The 23,597-nt window shown below is 38.2% G+C and overlaps 2 protein-coding genes and 1 long non-coding RNA gene across 5 annotated transcripts; all 3 read left to right on the top strand.

Annotated features, from left to right (window-relative positions):
- The first annotated feature begins 5,352 nt into the window (after nucleotides 1-5,352).
- On the top strand, nucleotides 5,353-10,503 carry LOC131347597 (uncharacterized). The gene is made up of 4 exons (XM_058381760.1): nucleotides 5,353-5,416; nucleotides 9,180-9,440; nucleotides 10,123-10,444; nucleotides 10,500-10,503. The coding sequence occupies exons 1-4, from the start codon at nucleotides 5,353-5,355 to the stop codon at nucleotides 10,501-10,503; spliced, it is 651 nt and encodes a 216-aa protein (XP_058237743.1).
- Nucleotides 10,504-10,510: 7 nt separating this feature from the next.
- LOC131347907 (uncharacterized) lies at nucleotides 10,511-14,211 on the top strand. Of its 3 annotated transcripts, none has more exons than XR_009203852.1 (5): nucleotides 10,511-11,137; nucleotides 13,085-13,178; nucleotides 13,299-13,329; nucleotides 13,443-13,520; nucleotides 13,770-14,211. It is a non-coding gene; the product is annotated as an uncharacterized LOC131347907 (long non-coding RNA). The 3 variants fall into 3 exon arrangements; XR_009203851.1 differs by lacking the exon at nucleotides 10,511-11,137 and adding an exon at nucleotides 11,867-12,063; XR_009203850.1 differs by lacking the exon at nucleotides 10,511-11,137 and having other exon boundaries at nucleotides 12,070-13,178; nucleotides 13,770-14,209.
- A 982-nt stretch (nucleotides 14,212-15,193) lies between these two features.
- LOC131347596 (uncharacterized) lies at nucleotides 15,194-22,414 on the top strand. Its single transcript, XM_058381759.1, has 6 exons — nucleotides 15,194-19,023; nucleotides 19,700-19,927; nucleotides 20,004-20,228; nucleotides 21,165-21,500; nucleotides 21,590-21,802; nucleotides 22,398-22,414. The coding sequence occupies exons 1-6, from the start codon at nucleotides 18,966-18,968 to the stop codon at nucleotides 22,412-22,414; spliced, it is 1,077 nt and encodes a 358-aa protein (XP_058237742.1). The 5' UTR covers nucleotides 15,194-18,965.
- The last annotated feature ends 1,183 nt before the right edge of the window (nucleotides 22,415-23,597 follow it).

The raw sequence follows: 23,597 nt of genomic DNA, 5'->3' as shown, positions 1-23,597 counted from the left end.
AGCTTCTTGAAGCGCGGCCACCGATTGGTCCGTCCAGCGCGCGACCTCCCACTGAACCGAAGCTTCCTGTATCAGTCTGTGTTTATATCTAGACATGATGAAGATGGGTGCATGGTCCGATTTTCCAAGATTGTACCTTGTAGGCGTCTTTAAACGTAGCAATGCTCACAGAATCTTTTGTCCCTGGTGGCGCAGTTTTTTCACCGCGCGTTTGAGTTTATCTCCGTTAAAGTGAGCACGGTGTGTGCGCGAGCCCTCATCCTGTTCCTGACTTCGGCTCGTTTTCTTTCTTTTTTCCATGTAGTCGGTGTTAAAAACGGCGGTAGGTGAGTTCATTGTAAACCAATAGAAATAAGATTGTTTCTGTCGTAACTGATGGTATCCTTGGTGAAAAAAAGGAGCTTTTTAATGTCTGTAGGTTTATTCCTACTACTTGATTCAGTGTCACATTTCCGCTATTTACTGTGTACGATAGTAGCAGACCTCCTGTATGTTACCATTTGTTACTAAAATATGTCATTAACAATAAACAAATGAAGTTATCTGGTTAAAGAGGTTAATTTCATCACTAAACGATATCGGAGATGTTCTCGACCCTGTTTTTTGGGGGGTTTGGTATTAGGTTGATCTTCGATGAGGAATAATGACGGACATCTTGTGGTTATTTATTTAGATTTTTTTGCAAATGTATTTAAACCCTTGTATGTTTTTGTTCTTGATGAATTAAACGCTCTGTTCCGTTTATCACCAGTTGTTACCGAGCTGTTTCTAATACTGCGGTTTAACCAGCCGCTCTTTCTGAAAGCACGGTTAAACTAGCTGCACGAAAAATTTTAGTGGCGCGGCTTTTAGACACGTAGCGGTAATAGCGCTGAAAGAGGAAAGCCAGCGTTCGCGAGCTCCTACACCACAGAACCAGAACTTCATACAAAACCATCATTTACAATAAAAGATAAAGATCAACCAATATTACTGTGGAATTGTAAAGTTACTCTTTTAATGACTCTAAATTACTCTTCAATATCACCGTATATCTCAGTCTAATTCAGACAGGAAGCAGTTTTTAATCCATTATAAAAAATAAACAGTTCAGATTGTTAGTTGATCAAATCCACTTAGATCACTTCATAACGATCTACTCTATGTTCAAAATAAAGAACTGTTAGTTGATGAAGTTAACTCACATCACTTTATAATCACCTACTCCATGTTCCCAATAAAGATCAAGCAATTTTACTGTGGATTTTTAAAAAGTTCATCAAATTCGCCATATCTGTCAATATAATTGTGTCATGAGGCACTTTTTAATCCATTCATCGTGTTTTTCTTTTTCTTGGAAATTTCTTAACCCATGTAACCTGCACTAGCGTCCTCTCAGCATCTCAGTCGAGACAGTTAGCCTAAGAGACTAATTATTTTATGGCTTTTTATGGTTAATGCTGTTCAGGAAACCTGTCATCATTCAATCAAATGTATAAAAAGAACAGAGAGAAATCCCTCAGTAACTTTTACCTCAGACTTCCCCTGAGGAGGATATATGAGGATTTTGTTTATATATTTTATCACCTGCTGCGTGCTCCAAGGTAAACTGTACAGTTTGAGTTATATTCAGTGATGACGCTGATGTTCATGATATCATTAGCTTAAAAACTCTTTTGTGAGGAGATTGTTTTTGTAATACATAAACAAACAGGGAAAATAAGAGCTAGTTTAAGTGTTTCAGGAAGAGGATCGGTCTTCACCCATCATTTGAAGACTCAGCTGTTCGGACATCTATGGGAAGTTCTTTCCATTGTAGTTCAATGTACTAATTTTCATGAATCTACATGACAACAATAAGACATGAAACTCATATGACAGCATGACATAAACAACCGGATGTAAAATTATAAGTAAAATTCCTACACACTGTACACACATTATGCAGAAGCACAGTATAGGTGGACATCACAGAGAGAAGTGAAGCTGAAGAGATATGATGCTTATGTAGGCCTGTAAGCTGTGTATAAAAAAAGAACCATTCTAGTGGCTGGTAATAACTAAAACAAGTGAGGAAAACACCAGATATATAGTATTCAGTGTATAAAGATAGTGAATGGCAGTTGAGAAGAGATGTGGTGAAACTAGGGCCTGATACATGATAGTACATGAAGTAAAAAGTCAGTTCTAAGGTAAAGTTAAGTAAGTTAAGGTAAACTGACAGAAAAGAGCAGGCCGAGGTAAATGAGAGAGCAATAGCATTGATAAGAAGAGCAAATAAGTTAGAAAAAAAAAAAGTAACAAGTAAAACTAAGTCAATGAAAGTAAGAAAATAAAGACAGCATATAGAGGTAGATAGAGGGGGACTCTGAGTTCCGACAACCACCTCGGTGCCTGAAGAGAATAGAGTCTTGATGTATACCTCCCTCTTACCCTGAGAGATGGTGGGACCAGTGGAGCAGTGCTAGTAGATCAGAGGGAGCGAGGTGCAGAGTGAGGAGTAATAAGAGCCTTGGGGTAAGAGCTGGTCCATTCTTGGATTTATAGGCAAGCGTGAGTGTTGTAAATCTGATGCAGCTACTGGAAGCCATCATTTGTAGAGGATGAATTGAGTTCAGAGGTAGACCTGCCAGTAGAGAGCTGCAGAAGTCCAGTATCTAAATGACCAGAGACTGAACAAGCACCTGAGCAGTCTGTGTGGATAAAAATGGCAGAATACTTCTGATATTGTACAGAAGAAACCGACATGAGCGTGTCACAATAGCAACATGTGCTAGCTATGGTGTTGTTAGCTGGTTGCTATGCTAACCAAGTTGGTTGCCAGGGTGTTGGTAGGTGTTTCTCCATGATATTCCAACATTAATTCCAATCTTTCCCAAAAGCATAGGATCACTATTTGTATAGTATATAACTAGCCTGTCTCATACTCTGTATATTGTGGTCTTTATTTAATTTTTTTCTATAACACTGTTTGTAAATTAAATCTATCCTGTAGTTATTTTATGTCTGTACTTTTGAGGGTCACCAGCAGCCGGCACAAAATTTATAAAAACATACTTAGCCTATAAATCTGATAATTCCTGTATAATTTCCTGGATCTAAGAAGAACACTATGCTGTCTCTGTCAAGGGAAAATACTTAAGTTATAGAGACGTGTTTCTAAAGCACAAAATAACGGATGCTTGTGTAAGAAAGGGCGTTCATCACACTGTTCTCATTCAGTGAAAAGGAAGAGACTAATTCTAAATGAGGGAGGTGTCATGACACAATGCGCTTCTCAACTTCTGTGTCTTTACTGTTAGAGTCATAAAGAAGCTCATAACTGCTTACGAGTGCAGTACGAGTGAAGGAGGAACAGGCTGATTAAGACCGTTAATATTCATTATAAGAGTAAGATCGATTCATTTTGTATTTATGAGGATATTTTTGGTGTAAATTCTACACGTGGTGGATCTTCGAGTGTCAGCTGTCTGAAGGCTGATGTTTTCCAGAATGTTGAGAAATATTACAGTAGCAGCGATCCTCATGTTACTGACAGGTAAACTTTTCCCATATTTCATCTCTCTCTCCTGTTTTACTGTGCTGTTGTGTTTCTACTGCAATAATTCAGAAAAAATTCTCCACATGTCTGTGTGTTTGGAAATATTTTATAAATTTGACATGATTTGGGTGTAGAGAAGAACATTTGTAGGATGTTGGAGAGTAAAAGACAAGAGTTATGGAGCAGGAAAGAAAATTAATTATTGCAAATTCTTTTAAAACATAAATATATTAAATCATTATATTATATTTTATATATTATTATGTAATATATTATTATATATTAGATATTATGATCAAATTGCTACATTTCATTATGAATCTCTTATATAAAATATTAATGTCCAGCATTGTTCTTTTTCTGTGTGGGTGAATTTGTACTATAAATTCTATAAACTGGAATGAAGTTCATGGGCGTTTTCAAACTAAGTTCTGTTTTTATCCTTGTTTTCACACGTCCTCTGGTCACACACTATGTGTTTCTGAGAACAGCAGCAGCAGTTAACACTGTGGTTATGGTCTTGCTGGTCAGTGCACAAGTTATTACTTTATGCTCTGAACTCATTTTACTTTGTGCTTCTGGTGTGTGTGTGTGTGTGTGTCCTAAATGTTGTGAAAAACTATATTAAGTTCACAGCAACAGGATCAGCAGCTTAACACAATAAATTCAAAATGCTTTCCTTTAACACTGATGAGCACGGTGTGTGCTCGAGCCCTCATCCTGTTCCTGACTCGTTTCTTTTCTTTTTTCCATGTAGTCGGTGTTAAAAACGGCGGTAGGTGAGTTCATTGTAAACCAATAGAAGTAAAAGAGTTTCTGTCGTAACTGATGGTATCTGTGATGAATAGAAAAGGAGGTTAAAATAAAGGAAAGTGTAAAAAATGTGGTCACAGCAGCTGACCTCACCGGCCACTATTGTGATAAAGCAGTTTAATGAATATTGTATAATGTAAAGTTTATTTGTACTATTTGATTCAGTGTCACATTTCAACTGTTTACTCTTGGTTTTTATTTCCTGGTGTGCCTGTAGTGCATGTATTACGGTAATAAACAAAAAGCTGAGTGTGTAGAACACTATCAGATTGATTTTGTAAATAAAGATTATTAAAAAAAAATTATTATTATTATTATACTTTGACTTTAATCTCACTCAGTGTTTTGCTTCATTTGCTTGGAAATTTCTTAAACCATTTAACCTGCACTATCGCCCTGTCAGCATCTCAGCAAACCTTTTTGGTTACTATGGTGTTGCTAAGGTATTCCAGTGGTTTGCTCTCATATTACTGGTTTGTTGCTATGATATTTCATGTATACATTTACCTTTCTGGCATTTGACAGACCTTATCCAGAGCGACGTACAAAAGTGTTTTGAAGTCTCTATGGATAAATACATCACTGGTTCACTAGATCACAGACTTGGGATATCATTAGCTTAAAAACTCTTTCGGGAGGAGATATAGCAAATTGTTTTTGTAATCCATAAACAAACAGGGAAAATAAGAGCTAGTTTATAAGTGTTTCAGGAAGAGGTTCGCTCTTCACCCATTGCATGAAGACTCAGCTGTTCAGACATCTAGGGGAAGTTCATTCCACCACCTCGGTGCCAGAAAAGAAAAGAGTCTTGTTGTATACCTCCCTCTTTCCCTGAGAGATGGTGGGACCAGTGGAGCAGTGCTAGTAGATCGGAGGGAGTGAGGTGCAGAGTGAGGAGGTAAGAGCTTTGAGGTAAGAGGGAGCTGGTCCATTCTTGGCTTTCTAGGCAAGCGGGAAGCCAGTGGAGGAGTGTAGAAAGAAAAGGAAGCGACTAATCTAAAATATAGTTGCAAGCAACGATGATCGGGCCCAAGCAATGGTGCCATTGCCACCAAGGTGCACCAGACAACGTGGGCACAGTGGGTACATGCATTTAAAGGGGAAATACCAAAAGGTCAAGAGTGACAATTGGGGTTCATGAAACTGATAACAGCAATGTACACTGATGGCAAAAAGAAAACTGCCTCTCTGTCTAAACTATATAGGACAAAAGTGACAGTTTGGGTGTAATGAAACAGATCATAGCAATGTCCAGTGATATCAAAAGGGACAATGACTCTCCCTCTAAACCAGTCACCCAGAAAAATGTATACACATTTCAGTAAAAGAAAAATTTGTATAAATATTTTATTACTAAATTTATATGTGTACGTTATAGATTGATATATATGATGATATTCTGGTAATATGGTAATTTTAATAATATTATACTAATATAATTTACATCATACTATTTTTCTTTTCCTGAAGTGTATATACAGTTTTTGGTTCACTCTGTATATATAAATTGTGAACATGAAGCCATATTTAAAAAATTTAAAATAAATGGGAAAGAGCCTCTAGTGGACATAGTCTAGTACTGCAGGAGTCAGGCCAAAACCATGTCTAGTTAATTGGCTGATAAATGTAAAAATTTGTTGTGAGCCGTTTGAGCATCACAAAATCATGAATCTAAGCAAACTTACTCACAACCAGTTGTTCTTTCTATGTAAAATGTTTTGAAACATTAGGGCTTTCCACTGTTAAGATATAAGAACATTAATTTTCTTCTATTATGTCCTTTTTTACATCCTCACCATAGCAACATCATTCACAATATCACAAATTCCTTCACAGTTTCACATCAGCCATGTCTTGCTATTATTCTGACTAATTTTCAACCAAATCAGGTGAAAGTAAGGGACAAAACATTAGATTTCTAAAAGTGACACACTTCCTGCTGCCAGTTGGTGGCGCTAGGACTGAGACTCGCAGTATTCATGTCCCTGTGATCAGCTTTCTTCTCTTAACATAAAGTCGAAGTTTGATGTACATCAGTCAATATACACAGAAGTTATTAGCCACTTCCTGTTTCCTTTTATTCGCCATAAGTTTAAGGGCTCCTCACGGCTGAACCGTTTGAGATATCAAGAATCCCTTCACAATTTTAGATCCTCAATGTTTTCAGATCATATTGGATCCTGTGTGGTCAAAATCATATAAATCCCCTAGGAGGAGTATATCAAACTGACCTTTCTCATAAACATTTGCACTCTCTGTGTGAAATATTTGAAACATTAGGCCTTTCCACTCGTAAGATATGAGAAGATTCATTTTCTTCTATTATGTTCTCATGTAAATCATCGCCATAGTAACATGATTCAAGGTGTCAAAAATTCCTTCACAGTTTCACATCAGCCATGTCTTGACATTATACTGACTGATTTTGACCCAAATCAGGTGAAAGTAAGAGACAAAATATTAGAGATTTCAAAAAATGACACACTTCCTGCTGCCAGTTGGTGGAGCTATGACCGAGACTCGCAGTTGTCATATCTGTGTGATCAGCTATCAATGCTTAACATAATCTTAAGGTTTCATGTAGATCACTTAATGTACCCAAAAGTTATAGCTACTTCCTGTTTTGTTTTATTCGCCATAAGTTTAAGGGCTTCTCACGGCTGAACCGTTTGAGATCAAACATCCCTTCACAACTTTGCATTATCAATGTCTTGAGATCATATTAGCCTGGGTTTGGTGGCGGTTGTATCAATGTTAGAGATCATATTAGCCTGGGTTTGGTGGCGGTTGTATCAATGTTAGAGATCATATTAGCCTGGGTTTGGTGGCGGTTGTATCAATGTCTTGAGATCATATTAGCCTGGGTTTGGTGGCGGTTGTATCAATGTCTTGAGATCATATTAGCCTGGGTTTGGTGGCGGTTGTATCAATGTCTTGAGATCATATTAGCCTGGGTTTGGTGGCGGTTGTATCAATGTCTTGAGATCATATTAGCCTGGGTTTGGTGGCGGTTGTATCAATTCCCTAGGAGGAGTATTTCAAATTCCACTGGGTGCGTTTTGCAAACAACTCAAAATAACTGACTTCCTGTGGATTAGACTTAATGTCATGCAATGTGAAAGTTGTTCAGTTCAATGAGATCTAAGTGTGTACCAAGTTTTACATGGATACGTGCAAGTGTGTGTCAGCTGTGCAGCAAGATTTTCCAGGGGGCGCTGTGACGGGTATGTGCCACGCCCAGGGCCGAGCCACGGTGACCTCCTAATGGCTGCAGATTCCAACCTGTCTGCTGATTTTCATGAGTTTTTGAGCATGTTAAGACCCCCCAAAAGTGTCCGGATGATTGAGAAAAAAAAAAAAATAATAATAATCCTTAGAAGAACAAGAGGGCCCTTCACACTGCTAGTGCTTAGGCCCTAATTAGGCAGATGTCATGACACAATGAGCTTCTCAACTTCCCTCTTTTTACTGTTAGAGTCATGAAGAAGCTCATAAATGCTTACGAGTGCAGTTCAAGTGAAGGAAGAACAGGCTGATTAAGACCGTTAATAATAACATTCTTGTGTGTGTGTGTGTGTGTGTGTGTGTGTTAAATGTGGTGAAAACACTATATTAAGATCACAGTAACAGGATCAGCAGATTAACACAATAAATTCAAAACGCTTTCCTTTAAACACAGATGAGAGTTTATTATACTGTTCTAATACACAGAACTGAACTAACACACAAACACACACAAAGATCACAAACAAGGGTTTAGAACAGAGATTAAAATGAAATGAATATTGGAAATGAATCCATGTTGTTAGCAATGTGTGGTATATGTCAAACCATGAACTGAATGAACCATCAACTTATCAATTTAATCTTCTGTTAGTTCTTTAGTAGGGCTTTAAACTTTGTGTTTAAGTTCACCAGTTCAGAGAATCTAGAGGTCCTGTACTTGTCTTTACTGGTCTCTGTGGATGGGGAAATCCCTCATTACATCATTTGACTGGTGGGTTTCCAGTTGATTTTATTTGTTTGTGGTCTGGAAAGATTTTCAGTAGTAGGAGTTTTTATAGAGTAAAGTTTGAATTTTTGAGATTTTTGGATATAATATAATGAAATGCTCTCATCTTTCAGAAATCATTCAGTGAACTCAAACATTCCAAATAAGACATATAGTGGATGTTAATACACTGGAAACATGACAACCCTAACAACATATGCTAAATAATCAAACAGTAAATGCTAGCTATACAAAGCTATGGGTACAAAATAAAGCAGAATAATGGATGTAAATAGGTGATTGTTGTAGTTAATGTATCGTTTTTATAGTCAGTTTTCTGCCTCACAGTATTTATATTATTTTCATTGACACAGAATAAACACATCTGAGCTGTGAAATGTTTATAAAGACACAAAATTCAGTTCTGACTTCTTCCTTCCTGTGTGTACCTCTCTGTGTGTTTCAGGTGTACTGGGTATAGAGTGTTGGGGTGTGACTTATACTCCTGAACATGTGTGTGCTCTGAAAAACACATCGATTAATCTTTCCTGCTCTTATAAATATCCTGCAGGCCTCACAGTGATAAAATCAGTATGGTTCATTAAATGGCAGGGTGGTGCTGACCCTGAGGATGTGAGAGAGGATGAGGAGTATCAGGGTCGAGTGCAGTACACACAGAGCTCCCAGAATGACTGTAGTCTGAGAATCACTAACCTGAGAGAGAGAGACGCTCAAACATACAGGTTCAGATTCTACACTGATCCTACAGGAAAATACACCGGAGAACCTGGAGTCACTCTGTCTGTCACAGGTAATGTCACACTATTATACATTTATTTAACTACATTTATACAGATGAAGGAAATGAAAGTAATTCTGAACCTAAATTAATATTTGCAGATCTGAAGGTTACAGTATCAGACTCGGGTAGTGGACAAATCAAGCTGAACTGCATCACCACCTGCTCTCTGTCTAATAACCCCACTTACATCTGGTACAAGAACAGACAGCGTGTTACTGACCAGGACAGAAATGAACTGTATGTCAGTAGTGGGAATGCAGGCAGCTACTCCTGTGCTGTAAGAGGACATGAGGAGCTTCGCTCTCCTGCTGTCTGTAAGAACTCACTTTAAACTTCACTCACTCTGTCATCATGGTGCTAAATGTAAAAAGTTGAATACTCTTATCTCTAACTTTTTTAAATGTTTAAGTCCATTCAGATGCATGTAGATAGAAACTCGTATCAAATAATAGTTTTAATTTTCAGTGTAAATTTTAAATATTAATCTAAATGTTATGTAAACATTAAACATACAGTAAATATTCAATTTAAAATGTTATATATAAATGATAAAACTAAACTTAAAAGTACATCCAAATGTAAATGTTAAATCTAAATCCAGATCTTAAACATAAATGTTTGTATACTTATCGCCCTCTCAGAGTGTACATCATGTGAAAACACAGTGCCTGTAGGGTTGCCAGGTTTACACTGTACTCTGCTAGTTTTGGAACAAAGTTGAAGTAAAAAGCAGTTCTGCTGATGGAATTTTGGTCTGATTTAAAAACAAGCCATGATAGGCGAGATCATGTTTTAAAGCAAATAAATTAAAAAATCTATTTTTACAAATAGATTCAGAAAGTCCTTTTTTCTTAATTTTAACTTAATTCTTTTTTTTTTTTTTTACATTTGGACAATATCTGTTAGATTGCAGTAAACTCTCATGCAAGTCATGCTTTAGTTTTCTTTTTCTTTCTTTCTGTCTTTTAAATCTAAAATTAATTTTGTGTATTTCAGGTGTTTTTGATGAGAAGCGCTGCTGGAGTGTGACTTATTCCACTCAGACTGTCTGCTCTCTGATTGGCTCATCAGTGAACATACACAGTTATTACACCTTCCCTAATAATTACAAGGTTACAGAAGTGTTGTGGTTCATTAAAGAACATGAGGATGTGAGAGAGGATGAGGAGTATCAGGGTCGAGTGCAGTACACACAGAGCTCCCAGAATGACTGTAGTCTGAGAATCACTAACCTGAGAGAGAGAGATGCTCGAACATACAGGTTCAGATTCCACACTGATCCTACAGGAAAATACACCGGAAAACCTGGAGTCACTCTGTCTGTCACAGGTAATGTCACACTATTATACATTTATTTAACTACATTTATACAGATGAAGGAAATGAAAGTAACTCTGAACCTAATTTAATATTTGCAGATCTGAAGGTTACAGTATCAGACTCGGGTAGTGGACAAATCAAGCTGAACTGTAACACCACCTGCACTCTGTCTAACAACCCCACTTACATCTGGTACAAGAACGGACAGCGTGTGTCTGAGTGTAAATCTGCCTCCTGCTCTGTAGCTGCAGTCGGTGGTGTGGTCAGTTACAGCTGTGCTGTTGAAGGTCATGACAGTCTCCTCTCTCCTCCAGTGTGTGAGTGTGGATTTTACTCTCCTCAATCAGAATCCATCTACATGTCTATCAAACACTGATCCTGAACACACAGCAGCTGATTCAGGTGTTTTATTTCTAATCAGATTCCCCTAAAAACACCAGAGCAGTGGTTCTTCCCTCTGGAGACACAGTGGAGGGAGATTCAGTGACTCTGAGCTGTAGCAGTGATGCAAACCCTCCTGTTCTCACCTACTCCTGGTTTAAGCAGAGTGCAGCTGCAGACACACTGCTGACAACAGGCCAGAATTACAGCATCAGCAACATCAGCTCCCAGCACAGTGGACTGTACTACTGCACTGCTCACCACCAGCTGGGAAACCACACCTCTACACCAACACACGTGGATGTGTTATGTGAGTATCATTCCTTGATCCCAGTGTATTTGTGCTGAATATTATCTGAACATACTTGAGAGTGTAACATTCACTAAATCTTTCAGTACTGCAGCTCAGCTTTGCAGCACTTAAGGTCCAGACTAAAAAGGCCACAAAAAATTAAACCATCTTTGCATGCTTACAATTTTGCATTCTCCCTGCTGTTTCATGTTGGGATATGAGTTCTCCAGCAGTGCAGGTGTCACTATTACAATTTTATGACAATTTCCACAACTACAGGAAAAGGATTGTTGCTCCATAAAATTATCCATCTTGAAATTATTTTGCTTGGAGACACAGTGTCTTCACCCTATTGTCATGTGCATTATGCAGCAAACAAAACCTCCATGCAACTTCTCCATCTTTAGTTAAAGCATTAAAGGTCATCATCTACTTCTGGAGGATTAGATGTTCATATGGCTTCACATAACAACCACAGACATTGTGCATTGCTTCTGCAGGCAGTGTCACAAAGATAGCAGCTGTGTGAACTTCAATGACCACTCTATATGACAAAACCCCTTATGAGAACATTTATAAACACAGCTGCAAATAACCCACAAATACAGTATGCAAGCTTGTACATTTACGAGGTGGTTTTGTAATATGTATTTCTTAATAATCTTCTAAATCAGATTCCCCTACAAACACCAGAGCAGTGGTTCTTCCCTCTGGAGACACAGTGGAGGGAGATTCAGTGACTCTGAGCTGTAGCAGTGATGCAAACCCTCCTGTTCTCACCTACTCCTGGTTTAAGCAGAGTGCAGCTGCAGACACACTGCTGACAACAGGCCAGAATTACAGCATCAGCAACATCAGCTCCCAGCACAGTGGACTGTACTACTGCACTGCTCACAACCAGCTGGGAAACCACACCTCTACACCAACACACCTGGATGTGTTTGGTCAGTGTTCTGTCTGCTAAATAAATCACAGGTTTATATTATTGGACTCGCCCAACCCTGTCGCTACTCAGTTGCTGTTAGCACCCAGAAGCTGATTATTTTCATATAACAGCATTTTTCCTGAGTGTTTTATAAGTGAGTAAAACTTCAGTGGTGGTATTTACTGATGTACTGTGTATAACAGTGGTGGGCCGTCCATTTCAGACCTAGGCCTTCACTGGTGTCCTTCCTGAATTAATCCACCTCTATACCTTCATTATGACATCACCATGGGCATCGCTAGGCCATTTTCTACTCAGCCCCCCTAAAATTCTGCGATTCTCCATAAACTCTACACAAATTGGTGATCACCTCAGTCCCCTTTAACTTTCATATGAAAACTCTGGCAGATTTCGGCTCCTCCCCGTCTTTCAGCGCGTTCTTCAATCCGCAGAGCGAGGATCAGAGGACGTGTGTGTGTGTGTGTGGGTGTGTGTGTGTGTGTATGTGTGTGTGTATGTGTGTGTGTGTGTGTGTGTATTTGTGTGATCAGGAAGACTCGTATTTGGCTTGTTCAGTACTCAAATGTTATACACATCTATGCAATACAGTGGAATGCTGCAATACGTTTACCATCCTACCCTGTTAGTCAAACCTTTATTTTATTTATTTATTAATTTATTTTTTACTATTATACCCTCATTGGGGGCCGAGCCCCCCTTAAATGAGAATTCTAGAATCGCCCCTGGAAGCCACGGCAAATACTAATCAACCGTTAAATAACAAAATAAAAAAGAAATTATTCTACAGTATTTCACACCTCACAAGGAATAGTCCATTTTATTACAGTTACTTTTCTCCAAAAAAAAAAAATTCTTGTTGCCGTATGCAGCAAACTGCAATCTCTGGAGGACGCAGCATCCGAAATGAGACGCAAAGGATATAGAAATGATATTCTCAATAATAGAAGATATGCTTGTTTAAAAAATTGTTTATTTTTCACAGTTAAAAGTTTTGTGCTAAAAGCTTTTCTTTATCTCAGCTGAGGTGTGGAAGCTGCATGCTGTATGGGGAGCTGCTGCTGCACTCGTTCCTGCTCTGCTTCTCTCTCTTATTATCGCTGTCCTGTGTATTAAGTGAGTGACTGAATATTTTTTATATTCCTTAAATTACCATGATCATAATCCAGTAGTAAAAATTAGCTGAATTTAGGAACAGATTGAACAGCCTGGTTTTAATATCCTTTGTGTGAACAGGAGGAAGAAAAGATCAGAGAGAGACACTCAGGTACTGAGAGAACTTTTCACTTCATGTCTTTATCATCATGAAGCTCTACATAAAGTTCCTATAAATCTGTTATTGAATAAAAGCTAAAGAGGTTTTCTCTTCATCTCTCTCAGTGTGTTCCAACACCTGGAGATGATACATACACAGCGCTGAACCTCATGACTGTGTCCCCAGAATATGACACACTGCAAGTAAGTATACAGTCTTTCTACCTGTGTGTGTGTTTGTGTGTGTGTGTGTGTGTTAGCAAGACTGACACTAGATGCTAGAACTTACTAAGACTAGATAATGTGTCCTCCTAAGCAGTGGCAAAGCCCACTGTCACTGCCACCTCTCTTTAATTGATCTTTAATCTCTGCTTAGCTTGATCCAGATGTTTTGGATTTATCCCAGTAGAAGTGTTTATTACAGAGTGTAATGAGATTTTTTTTCCATTTCAGAATGTGGCTTCAGTAAAGAGAACTCCAGAACTGGAGAATGATCACTAACAGCTGAGTTTGGTGACTTTACATTCAGCATCATGACCAGCACAGGAAGGATGCTCAGGGTGAGAGTTTTAGGATTAGACTTAAACAGTATTAACTCATTTCTGTCTTTAGTAATTGTCATTTATTTATGTTATTCAGGCTCCTTTTGTTTATCTGTTGTCTTTTGTACATTTAATAATTTTATACACACACATACATATATAACATGTGTATTGGCCTGAAGAAATCCTGAACATTTTCTACTATATCCTGCTTTCTCTCATCGTCTCTCTTCTTTCACTTGATCTGTTAAAGCACCGAATACCGACCTCCATCAAGATCGATTTTTAATATGTCGGATCTGTTACTGTAAAATCTTTAAAATGTTAATGTTTACAAGAATAAATTGAGCTTATAAGCATTTTGTGTGTGTGTTTTTAAAAATTATTTACTTATTTTAATTTTTTTTAATAAAAAACAGTTTGTTTCATCTTTAATCACAATATAAGAATTTTAAAATGTATACAGTAATCAGTATCAGTAGAGACTGAAACACACTGAGCAGAAATCGATTCAATATTAAACAACTATATTAAAGTTACACATCACCAATACCACACACTATCATCTCATAATTATATTACTCTTCAAAATCACATTTTATTTGTCATATACACAACCACACACAATAATTCTCCACAATCTGTCATAAAAACAAGAAAAAATATTATAAAAAATAGTTATATATAAATACAGAAATAGAATTACCTGAACAGGTAAAGGGAAATGATATAAAAATCTAAATAAATATATATGAATATTGATGTGTGAACAGAACAGTATGATTATTGTGTATAAAGTGTAGGTGTGTGTAACTGTGTGTGATATCTGTAATAGAGTTATTAGCTGCAGTCTCCTTCTCCGCTCTGCTCACGGTGTAAGACACAGCCTCGTACTCGTCCATGTTCCCGGTACCGAGGTGAAGTTAGTTTTAGGATTTATATTCCACACACATTCAGCGGCGTGTCACTTAGGGACCGTCAATAAATTACCAACTGAATGATACATACCTCCTGAGTTTGTTTTATTCAAATGGTAATTTATTGACGGTCCCTAAGTGTCACGTCGCTGAATGTCTGGTGAATATCTAACCTAAAACTTCGGTGTTCCCGGTGGCGAGTCACGATTTACAATCAGCGATGAGTAATCTCAGAGCATCACGGATAGTTTTATCCTCAGTGGACTTCTGGTTGGAAACCGTTCTCATGATGGTTCTGTGAACTATATCGTTTATCAATTTCCCCGATAAATCGCACAACCTCTTCCGACGTCATACACTGCGACGTCATACGATCCATTCCGCGTCATCTAGAGCGTCCTAAAGCGCGGCCCCCGATTGGTCCGTCCAAGTGAACCGAAGCTTCCTGTATCAGTCTGTGTTTATATCTAGACATGATGAAGATGGCTGTAGATTGTACTTTGTAGATGTTTTTAAACGAAGTGTAGCAAAGGTCCCAGAAGCTTTTGCCCCTGGTGGCAGGTGGCAGTTGACGTGCTGATGGAAGTTTGTTCACCATGCTGGTTTGAGTTTATCTCCGTTAAAGTCTCCCTCCACAACGAGCGCAGTGTCCTGGTGATGAGTCTGGTGTAGAGTGAGAACCTCATGTAGTTCACACAAGGCAGTGTCCGAGTCTTCCTGGGGTGGAATTAAAACACCACTCACTATGACTGAGGTAAATTCCAGAAGGAGAAACAAAGGACGACATTTGATGGTCAGGAGCTCCAGGTTGTGTGTGCAGGGGCGCGTGAGAGGAAAAATGCTCGCGCTGTCTCTTCGGCTGCTGTTTACCATCACACACACTGTCCAGGAGATAAACCGTGAAGATGGCGTGGTCCGGTACCGCTGGATACAGCCGTGTCTCGGTGAAGCAGAGGCTGGTACCCGTGATGAAAAGAAAATGAGTTTAAAATAAGGGGAAAGTGTAAAAATGGATTGCGGTTAAACCAGCCCCTCTTTCTGAAAGCACGGTTAAACTAGCCGCACTTATATTTAAGGGGCGCGGCTTTTAGATACTTAGCGGTAATAGCGCTGGAAGAGGAAAGCGAGCGGCCCGAGCTCCTACACCACCGAACAATAAATTAATACAAAATGATCATTTTTCATAAAAATCCAATTTGTTAGTTGATTAAACCATTACAGACAATTTCAGGATGACCTAGTCTCTGGTCCCAATAAAGATCAACCAATTTTACTGTGACATTTTTTAATAATTCCACTTCAAACTCACCATATAATATAATTATGCCAGGAAGCACTTTTTTAATCCATAAAATGAACATTATAAAATTGATAACTCAAAATGTTAATTGAATCATCTCAGATCACTTCAACATGACCTACTCTATGCTCAAAATAAAAACCGTTTTTAATAATTCCTCTTCAACTTCACCATATATATCAGTAAAGATGCAACTGGAAGCACTTTTTAATCCATTATAAGATGAACATGTCAAAATGTTAGTTGATCAATCCAAACAAGGGTGTAACTTTGGTTTGGGGGGGGCACAAAATGGGGGAAAATGTTTTGGATTGGAATCCCATTTCCTGCATTTACATACATTTAGAGACTATGGTGATACAAAGTCCAGGAAATAATTAAGTTGAGTATACTGATAGTGGTGGCTTAGTGTTTAACACGTTCGCCTCCTGCGTCCTGGGTTCGAGTCTTGCTCCCGCTCACTGTGTGTGTGGAGTTTGGATATTCTCCCCTCCCCGTGTGGGTTTCCTCCCACAGTCCAAAGACATGCTTCTAGGCTGATTGGAGTCTCTTAATTGCCTGTAGTGAGTAAATGTGTGTGTCCTGCGATGGATTGGCACTCCGTCCAGGGTGTATCCTGCCATGACGCCTGAGATAGGCACAGGCTCCCCGTGACCTGAGGATAGATCGGATAAGTGGTACGGACAATAATAATAAAAAATTAATGATAAATTCTATCAAAAAGAATATTAGGCAACTAAACTGTTTATATAAAAAAAGATGTCTTAGATTCTTTATTGTTTAATAGGGGCCAATCGCCAAGACTTGAGAAAATAATTTTTCTCAAAAATGTTCAGCATTGATGTTTTCTGTGTGAATACAATGTAAATAAAGTAAGACACAGTTTCCTCTGTTAAACAAACTTTTATTTCAAACTAACCTCTGTACCTGAAAATGTAAAATAAATCACTTATTGCACAGGACGTCTGTCAGAGACACGTCCACCAAACCGCTGGGGTTTAGAATAGAAAAAGCTTTTATGAACTGTGTGTTAACATCTCTATTTTCGCAAAATTAATATGTAATATAATTTTATAATTTTTATAACAATTTTATGAAAATGTTGATCATTACTTCAATAATTTTCTCTCATGCATAAACAACCACTCTTCACAAATTAAAATATTTACATTTACAAATACCTAAAGTTGATCATTTTTATGCCTCCAACACTGTCTTATAGCAGGATATGAAGTAACTATCTGTAATTATTACTTCTGTAATCCAAAAGGATGGGAAAGTTGAAAACACAATAGATACACAACTTATTTGGTACACAGGATTCAAGATCATCCAGAGTCTGCTTGTCATACATTGAGAGAAAATGTGCAGTTTAAAGTCAACTCGTTTTCATCCTACACAGGATCTTCAAGAAAATATGATTATCCTGACCTGAGCTAATTTACTGAATCAACCAACTCACATCTCCATTCTTTCTTTTCATCCATGATGACATTAAAGCCATCTGTTGCTGCTTCTGGTGTTTCATCACTGACTGTGCCACAACCCCGATACCTGTTCATTACACCTTTCAGTGAGATAGTTTTAGAGTGTGCACGCGACCTTCCTGGACACGGACCCACGCATCGACACAGACAGACTCTCGGTGTCCTGCTCGGTCCGGCTCCTCTGTGGAGATGACGGCGTGTGGTTAAAAAATCATAACAAACAAACTTAAAAAGTGGGGGGGGGCATGTCCCCCCTGTCCCCAGTGGAAATTATGCCCCTGAATCCAAACAGGATGACTTAAGAATCCCCTCCTATGTGTGGAGTTGGTTTGATAAACTAACAATTTTAAATGGTCATTTTATAACGGAGCAACATCAGCTTCTGGCTGTATTATATTAAAAGATATAGTGACTGAATGTAAATTACTACAAAGTTTCACAATAAAATTGATTGATCTTTATTTTGAGCATAGAGAATGTCATCCTGAAGTGATCTGAGATGGTTTTATCAACAAACATCTTAAAATATCCATATTATAATGTACTACAAAGTGCTTCAGGTATTGTGAATTTGAAGAGGAATTATTATTAATTGGTTAATCTTTATTGACAGAATATAGTAGGTCTCTCTGTTATTTCAGTTAGTTTTATGAAATAACATTTTATAACATTCATTTTATAATGGATTAAAAAGTGCTTTCTGGCATAATTATATTGCCAGCTTGAAGAAGAATTCCTTAAAATTATTAAAAAGTAAATTTGGGGTGATCTTTATTGAGACCAGAGAGTAGGTCAATCTGAAATGGTTTAATCAACTAACAAATGGGATTTTTATTAAAAAATTATCATTTTGTATTAATTTATTACTATTTATTACTGTGGTGTAGGAGCTCGGGCCGCTCGCTTTCCTCTTCCAGCGCTATTACCGCTAAGTATCTAAAAGCCGCGCCCCTTAAATATAAGTGCGGCTAGTTTAACCGTGCTTTCAGGACTGCGGTGAAGCCACATAACACGTATCCCATCATTTTCTATCCTATTTCTCTGTCAAGAAAAAAAACACTTTATAGAGATTCGTTTTTATAGCACAAAAGAAAAGAGTCTGGTGTAAGTGAGAGACGTTAATCACACTTGTATGTCTGTTCTCGTTCAGTGAAAAGGAAGAGACTAATCTAAATGAGGGAGGTGTGACAATACACTTCTCAACTTCCGTGTGTTTACTGATGGAGTAATAAAGAAGCTCATAACTGCTTACGAGTGCAGTACGAGTGAAGGAGGAACAGGCTGATTAAAGACCGTTAATATTCATTATAAGAGTAAGATCGATTCATTTTGTATTTATGAGGATATTTTTGGTGTAAATTCTACACGTGGTGGATCTTCGAGTGTCAGCTGTCTGAAGGCTGATGTTTTCCAGAATGTTGAGAAATATTACAGTAGCAGCGATCCTCATGTTACTGACAGGTAAACTTTTCCCATATTTCATCTCTCTCTCCTGTTTTACTGTGCTGTTGTGTTTCTACTGCAATAATTCAGAAAAAATTCCCCACATGTCTGTGTGTTGTAGGATGTTGAAGAGTAAAACACACAAATTGTGGAGCACCAAAGAAAATAAATTATTGCATTATTATTATTCATTTTCTTCTTCTTATTATTCTTTTGAAACTTAAATATACCAAATCATTATATTATGTTTACATGATCACGTAACTACATTTCGTTATGAATCTGTTATATAATGCATTCATGTCCTGCACCCTTCTTTATCTGTGTGGAAAACTTGTACTATAAATTCTATAAACCGGAATGAAGTTCAGGGGCGTTTTCAAACTGAGATCTAATTTTATTGTCGTTTTCACACGTCTTCTGGTCACACGCTATGTGTGTCTGAGAATAGCAGCATCAGATAACACTGTGGTTACAGTCTTGCTGGTCAGTGCACAAGTTATTACATGTTATTTAACTCATTTTACTTTGTACTTCTGGTGTGTGTGTGTGTGTGTGTGTTTGTGTGTGTGTGTGTGTGTTATAGGAGTTGAGACTCAGCACAGTGTAACTCTCTCCTCTCAGAGTCTATGTGTTGTTACTGGATCTACAGTAAAAATCCCCTGTAGATTTACAAAACCATATTACTCCACAGTCACAGAGAGAGAGTGGTATCGAGTCCAGAGCTCTGAAGGAGAACCACGAGACCTGAACAATGATCCAGAATACTCAGGACGAGTGTCTGTAAGCACCTGGTGGTCTGACTGTGAGCTGACAGTGAGGAATGTGAGAGTGAGTGACTCTGGAGTTTATAACTTTAGATTTAAAACACAGAGCAGTGACTGGATATCAGCATCATCTGGAGTACAACTGACTGTTACAGGTAACACACACACACACACTTTATTGTGTAATATGCAGTGTGTATTTACAGTGATTTGGTACATAATTGTGTGTAGACTTGCAGGTGAAGGTGGATCCTAACACTGTGGGACAGAGAGAAGTGAAAGTGACCTGTAGCTCCACCTGCAGAATCAACACACACATTATCTACTGGTACAGGAATGGCCATTACATCAAATACACAAATGATGCCTCCATTGTTCTTGACTCCACCAGTCGATCTGATAAAGGCAGCTACTCCTGTGAGGTGTCTGGAACTGAACACCGCTCTCCTCCAGTGTGTAAGTGTCAAATCTGTCCCTCAGCATCCAACTGAAACATATAGCTCATATTAATGTCAATAAAACGTCATGATTTGCTCATACCATTGTTTCTGAAATGAAGATATATTAAAATCAGTGCTGGGATTGTGTGGATCATTTAATACTTTAATTAATGTTTAGCAAAGAATTAAATAATAACTCAGTTAATAATGATGGGGAATTTGTAATTTACAATGAACTGCCCTCATTCTCCACCAGTATATGTAATGGGAAACTATCCGATCAGCTCAGATCAGCTTTCTTGCAGCTCAAGAAATGTTGCGAACTTAATATTTCCACAGCTGATTCTCCATTCATACAGTGATAAGTTGAACGTTTTTTTTTATTAATTCTGCATGGGATGTTACCTCCAGCAATAAAATCCTAAATGTAGTGAAAACACTATATTAAGATCACAGTAACAGGATCAGTGCTTTCCTTTAAAAACTGATGAGATTTTATTATACTGTTCTAATACACAGAACTAAACTAACCCATAAACACACTCAATGTTGGAAATGAATGTGTGTTTCTAGCAATGTGTGGTATATCTCAAACCAAGAACGAATCATCAATATAAGCTTCTGTTAGTTCTTTAGTAGGGCTTTAAACTTTGTGCATCAGTTCAGTGAGAATCTAGAGGTCCTGTACTCATTTTTGCGTGGTGTCTTTGGATGGGGAAATCACTCATTGCTTTGTTTGACTGGTGGTCTGGACATAATTGAGTAGTTTTTCAGGAAACAGTGGATGGTGAGTGAAGTGAAGTTACTTGAAGAATGAAGAGGTGGTTCATGGCAGTGCAAAGGAGTCTGAGTCTTTGCGTGAACCAGTCTTGATGTGGAGTCTTGAGCTCAGATCCTGCGTGACTCCTGTTAAATGTTGTCAAAGTTCAGGGTTAATCTTGTGTGTTTTCAGGTGTTTTCGATGAGAAGAGCTGCTGGAGTGTGTCTTATTCCACTCAGACTGTCTGCTCTCTGATTGGCTCATCAGTGGACCTACACAGTTATTACACCTTTCCTAATAATTACAAGGTCACAGAAGTCTTGTGGTTTATTAAAGAACTTGAGGATGTGAGAAAGGATGAGGAGTATCAGGGTCGAGTGCAGTACACACAGAGCTCCCAGAACGACTGTAGTCTGAGAATCACTAACCTGAGAGAGAGAGACGCTCAAACATACAGGTTCAGATTCTACACTGATGATCCTACAGGAAAATACACCGGAAAACCTGGAGTCACTCTGTCTGTCACAGGTAATGTCACACTATTATACATTTATTTAACTACATTTATACAGATGAAGGAAATGAAAGTAATTCTGAACCTAAATTCATATTTGTAGATCTTAGGGTTACAGTATCAAACAGGAATGGCAACAAGAAGCTGAGCTGCATCACCACCTGCTCTCTGTCTAACAACCCCACTTACATCTGGTACAAGAACAGACAGCGTGTTACTGACCAGGACAGAAATGAACTGTATGTCAGTAGTGGGAATGCAGGCAGCTACTCCTGTGCTGTAAGAGGACATGAGGAGCTTCGCTCTCCTGCTGTCTGTAAGAACTCACTTTAAACTTCACTCACTCTGTCATCATGGTGCTAAATGTAAAACCTTGAATTCTCATATCTCTAACTTTTTTAAAGATTTGAGGCCATTCAGATGCATGTAGATAGAAACTCCAAATAATAGTTTTATGTTTCAGTGTAAATTTTAAATATAAATCTAAATGTTCTGTAAACATTAAAAATACAGTTAATATTCATTTTAAAATGTGACATATAAATGTCCTTGTGGGGACCCCAGGGTAGAATAGGTCCCTAGAAAAAGGCAACAAATGGGGCAATTTGTAGGCTGTGAGTTGCGACCTGTGCCTGTGGAGGAAGAAGTCCTGGTGTTTGAGGAAAGGAATTAGCTGTGGCTTTTCCAGGACCAATACAATGCTTTGGTTCCAGCTTCACATAGATGGGTGGTTGGAAGGCCCTGATCCAATCAAGCTGCTATTCACAATGTGCCCTGGGTAGCTGTGGCATTTAAATCAGCCGTATGTTTCGCTTCCGTAAAGGCGGTGGCAATCGATCACTCGGAAATATTAGTTCTCTTTGCAAAAGTTTATCGTCATTATATTCTATATCTGCATATCTGTTCTGCAGCTATGGTCATCACCTGATAGGGCTTTGAGGTGGGCGGGGAGCAAAGATGATGAAACAAAATGTAAACAAATATGACAAACTAACAAACAAACCCTCAAACAGCAAATACTGGAATGGAATTCGGATGATGACATAAAAACTGGATGTGCACTAATAAAAAAATAAACTTTTACAGAGGTTTATTCTTTTAGAATCTTCTTTAGCTAATGTAGTACTTACAAAATTATCTCCATGTGCAATTCAAAATCTCCTGCAGAAACAGTTACGGACATAGAAAAAATCAGGTCAGATCTTGGTAGAATTCTCATTCAAATGCATGCTGAAAATCTGTTTAGAAAAATACTTTGGCCACTCTTCCAATGCAAGCTACCTTTCACTCACATCTGAACTGCAAGAGAGTAATAATTAGAACAAGAAGAGGATGTGAAGAGGATCTCAATAAAAAAAGATCAAATAATAAAGACTGGCACATATATCCTGTCTTTCAACAAACCTCAGCCTCCAGAATGGATCCATTTGGGATAGCTGAGCATTCCTGTTGACATTTTCATTCCTAATAGTCTACGATATTTCAGCCATCAGAACTTCTGCTAGATGCAATAACAAACCTATTTGTCATAACTGTAAAGAGAACTTTTGGTGGTGAGCCGACAGATACGGTTCCGATGCGTCTGGAGGTTGAGTGGAGAGATAGCGTGCCAATACTTTTGGAGGCGAGTGGTTATGTCACCAGAACACAAGTCACACAGTTCCTCACATTATGTTGAGCATTTTGATATGTCACGTGTATGTTGCGATAGTTTTGTAATTCCACTTATTTTCAGGGTTGACGTGCATGTGACATCACCAGAACACACATCAAGAAGTTCCCCTCATTGTGCTGAGCATTTTGATATGTCACAAGTGTATATTGCTGTAATTTTGTCATTACACTTAATAACGAATGAATTGATAGATAGATAGATAGATAGATAGATAGATAGATAGATAGATAGATAGATAGATAGATAGATAGATGAGGTGAGTGGATAGATAGGGTGCCAATACTATTGGAGGTGAGTGGAGACATCACCAGGACACATGTCACACAGTTCCCCACATTGTTCCAACCGTTTTGATATGTCACGTTTATGTGGCTGTAATTTTGCAGTTCATCTTATTTTGGGGGGTGGTGCACACGTGACGTCATCAGAACACATC

Source organism: Hemibagrus wyckioides, linkage group LG27 (assembly GCF_019097595.1).
Source record: "Hemibagrus wyckioides isolate EC202008001 linkage group LG27, SWU_Hwy_1.0, whole genome shotgun sequence".
In the NCBI taxonomy this organism is placed as follows: Eukaryota; Metazoa; Chordata; class Actinopteri; order Siluriformes; family Bagridae; genus Hemibagrus; species Hemibagrus wyckioides.
Note: the sequence above shows the minus strand (reverse complement) of the source record. Positions and strands in the feature narration are given on the sequence as shown.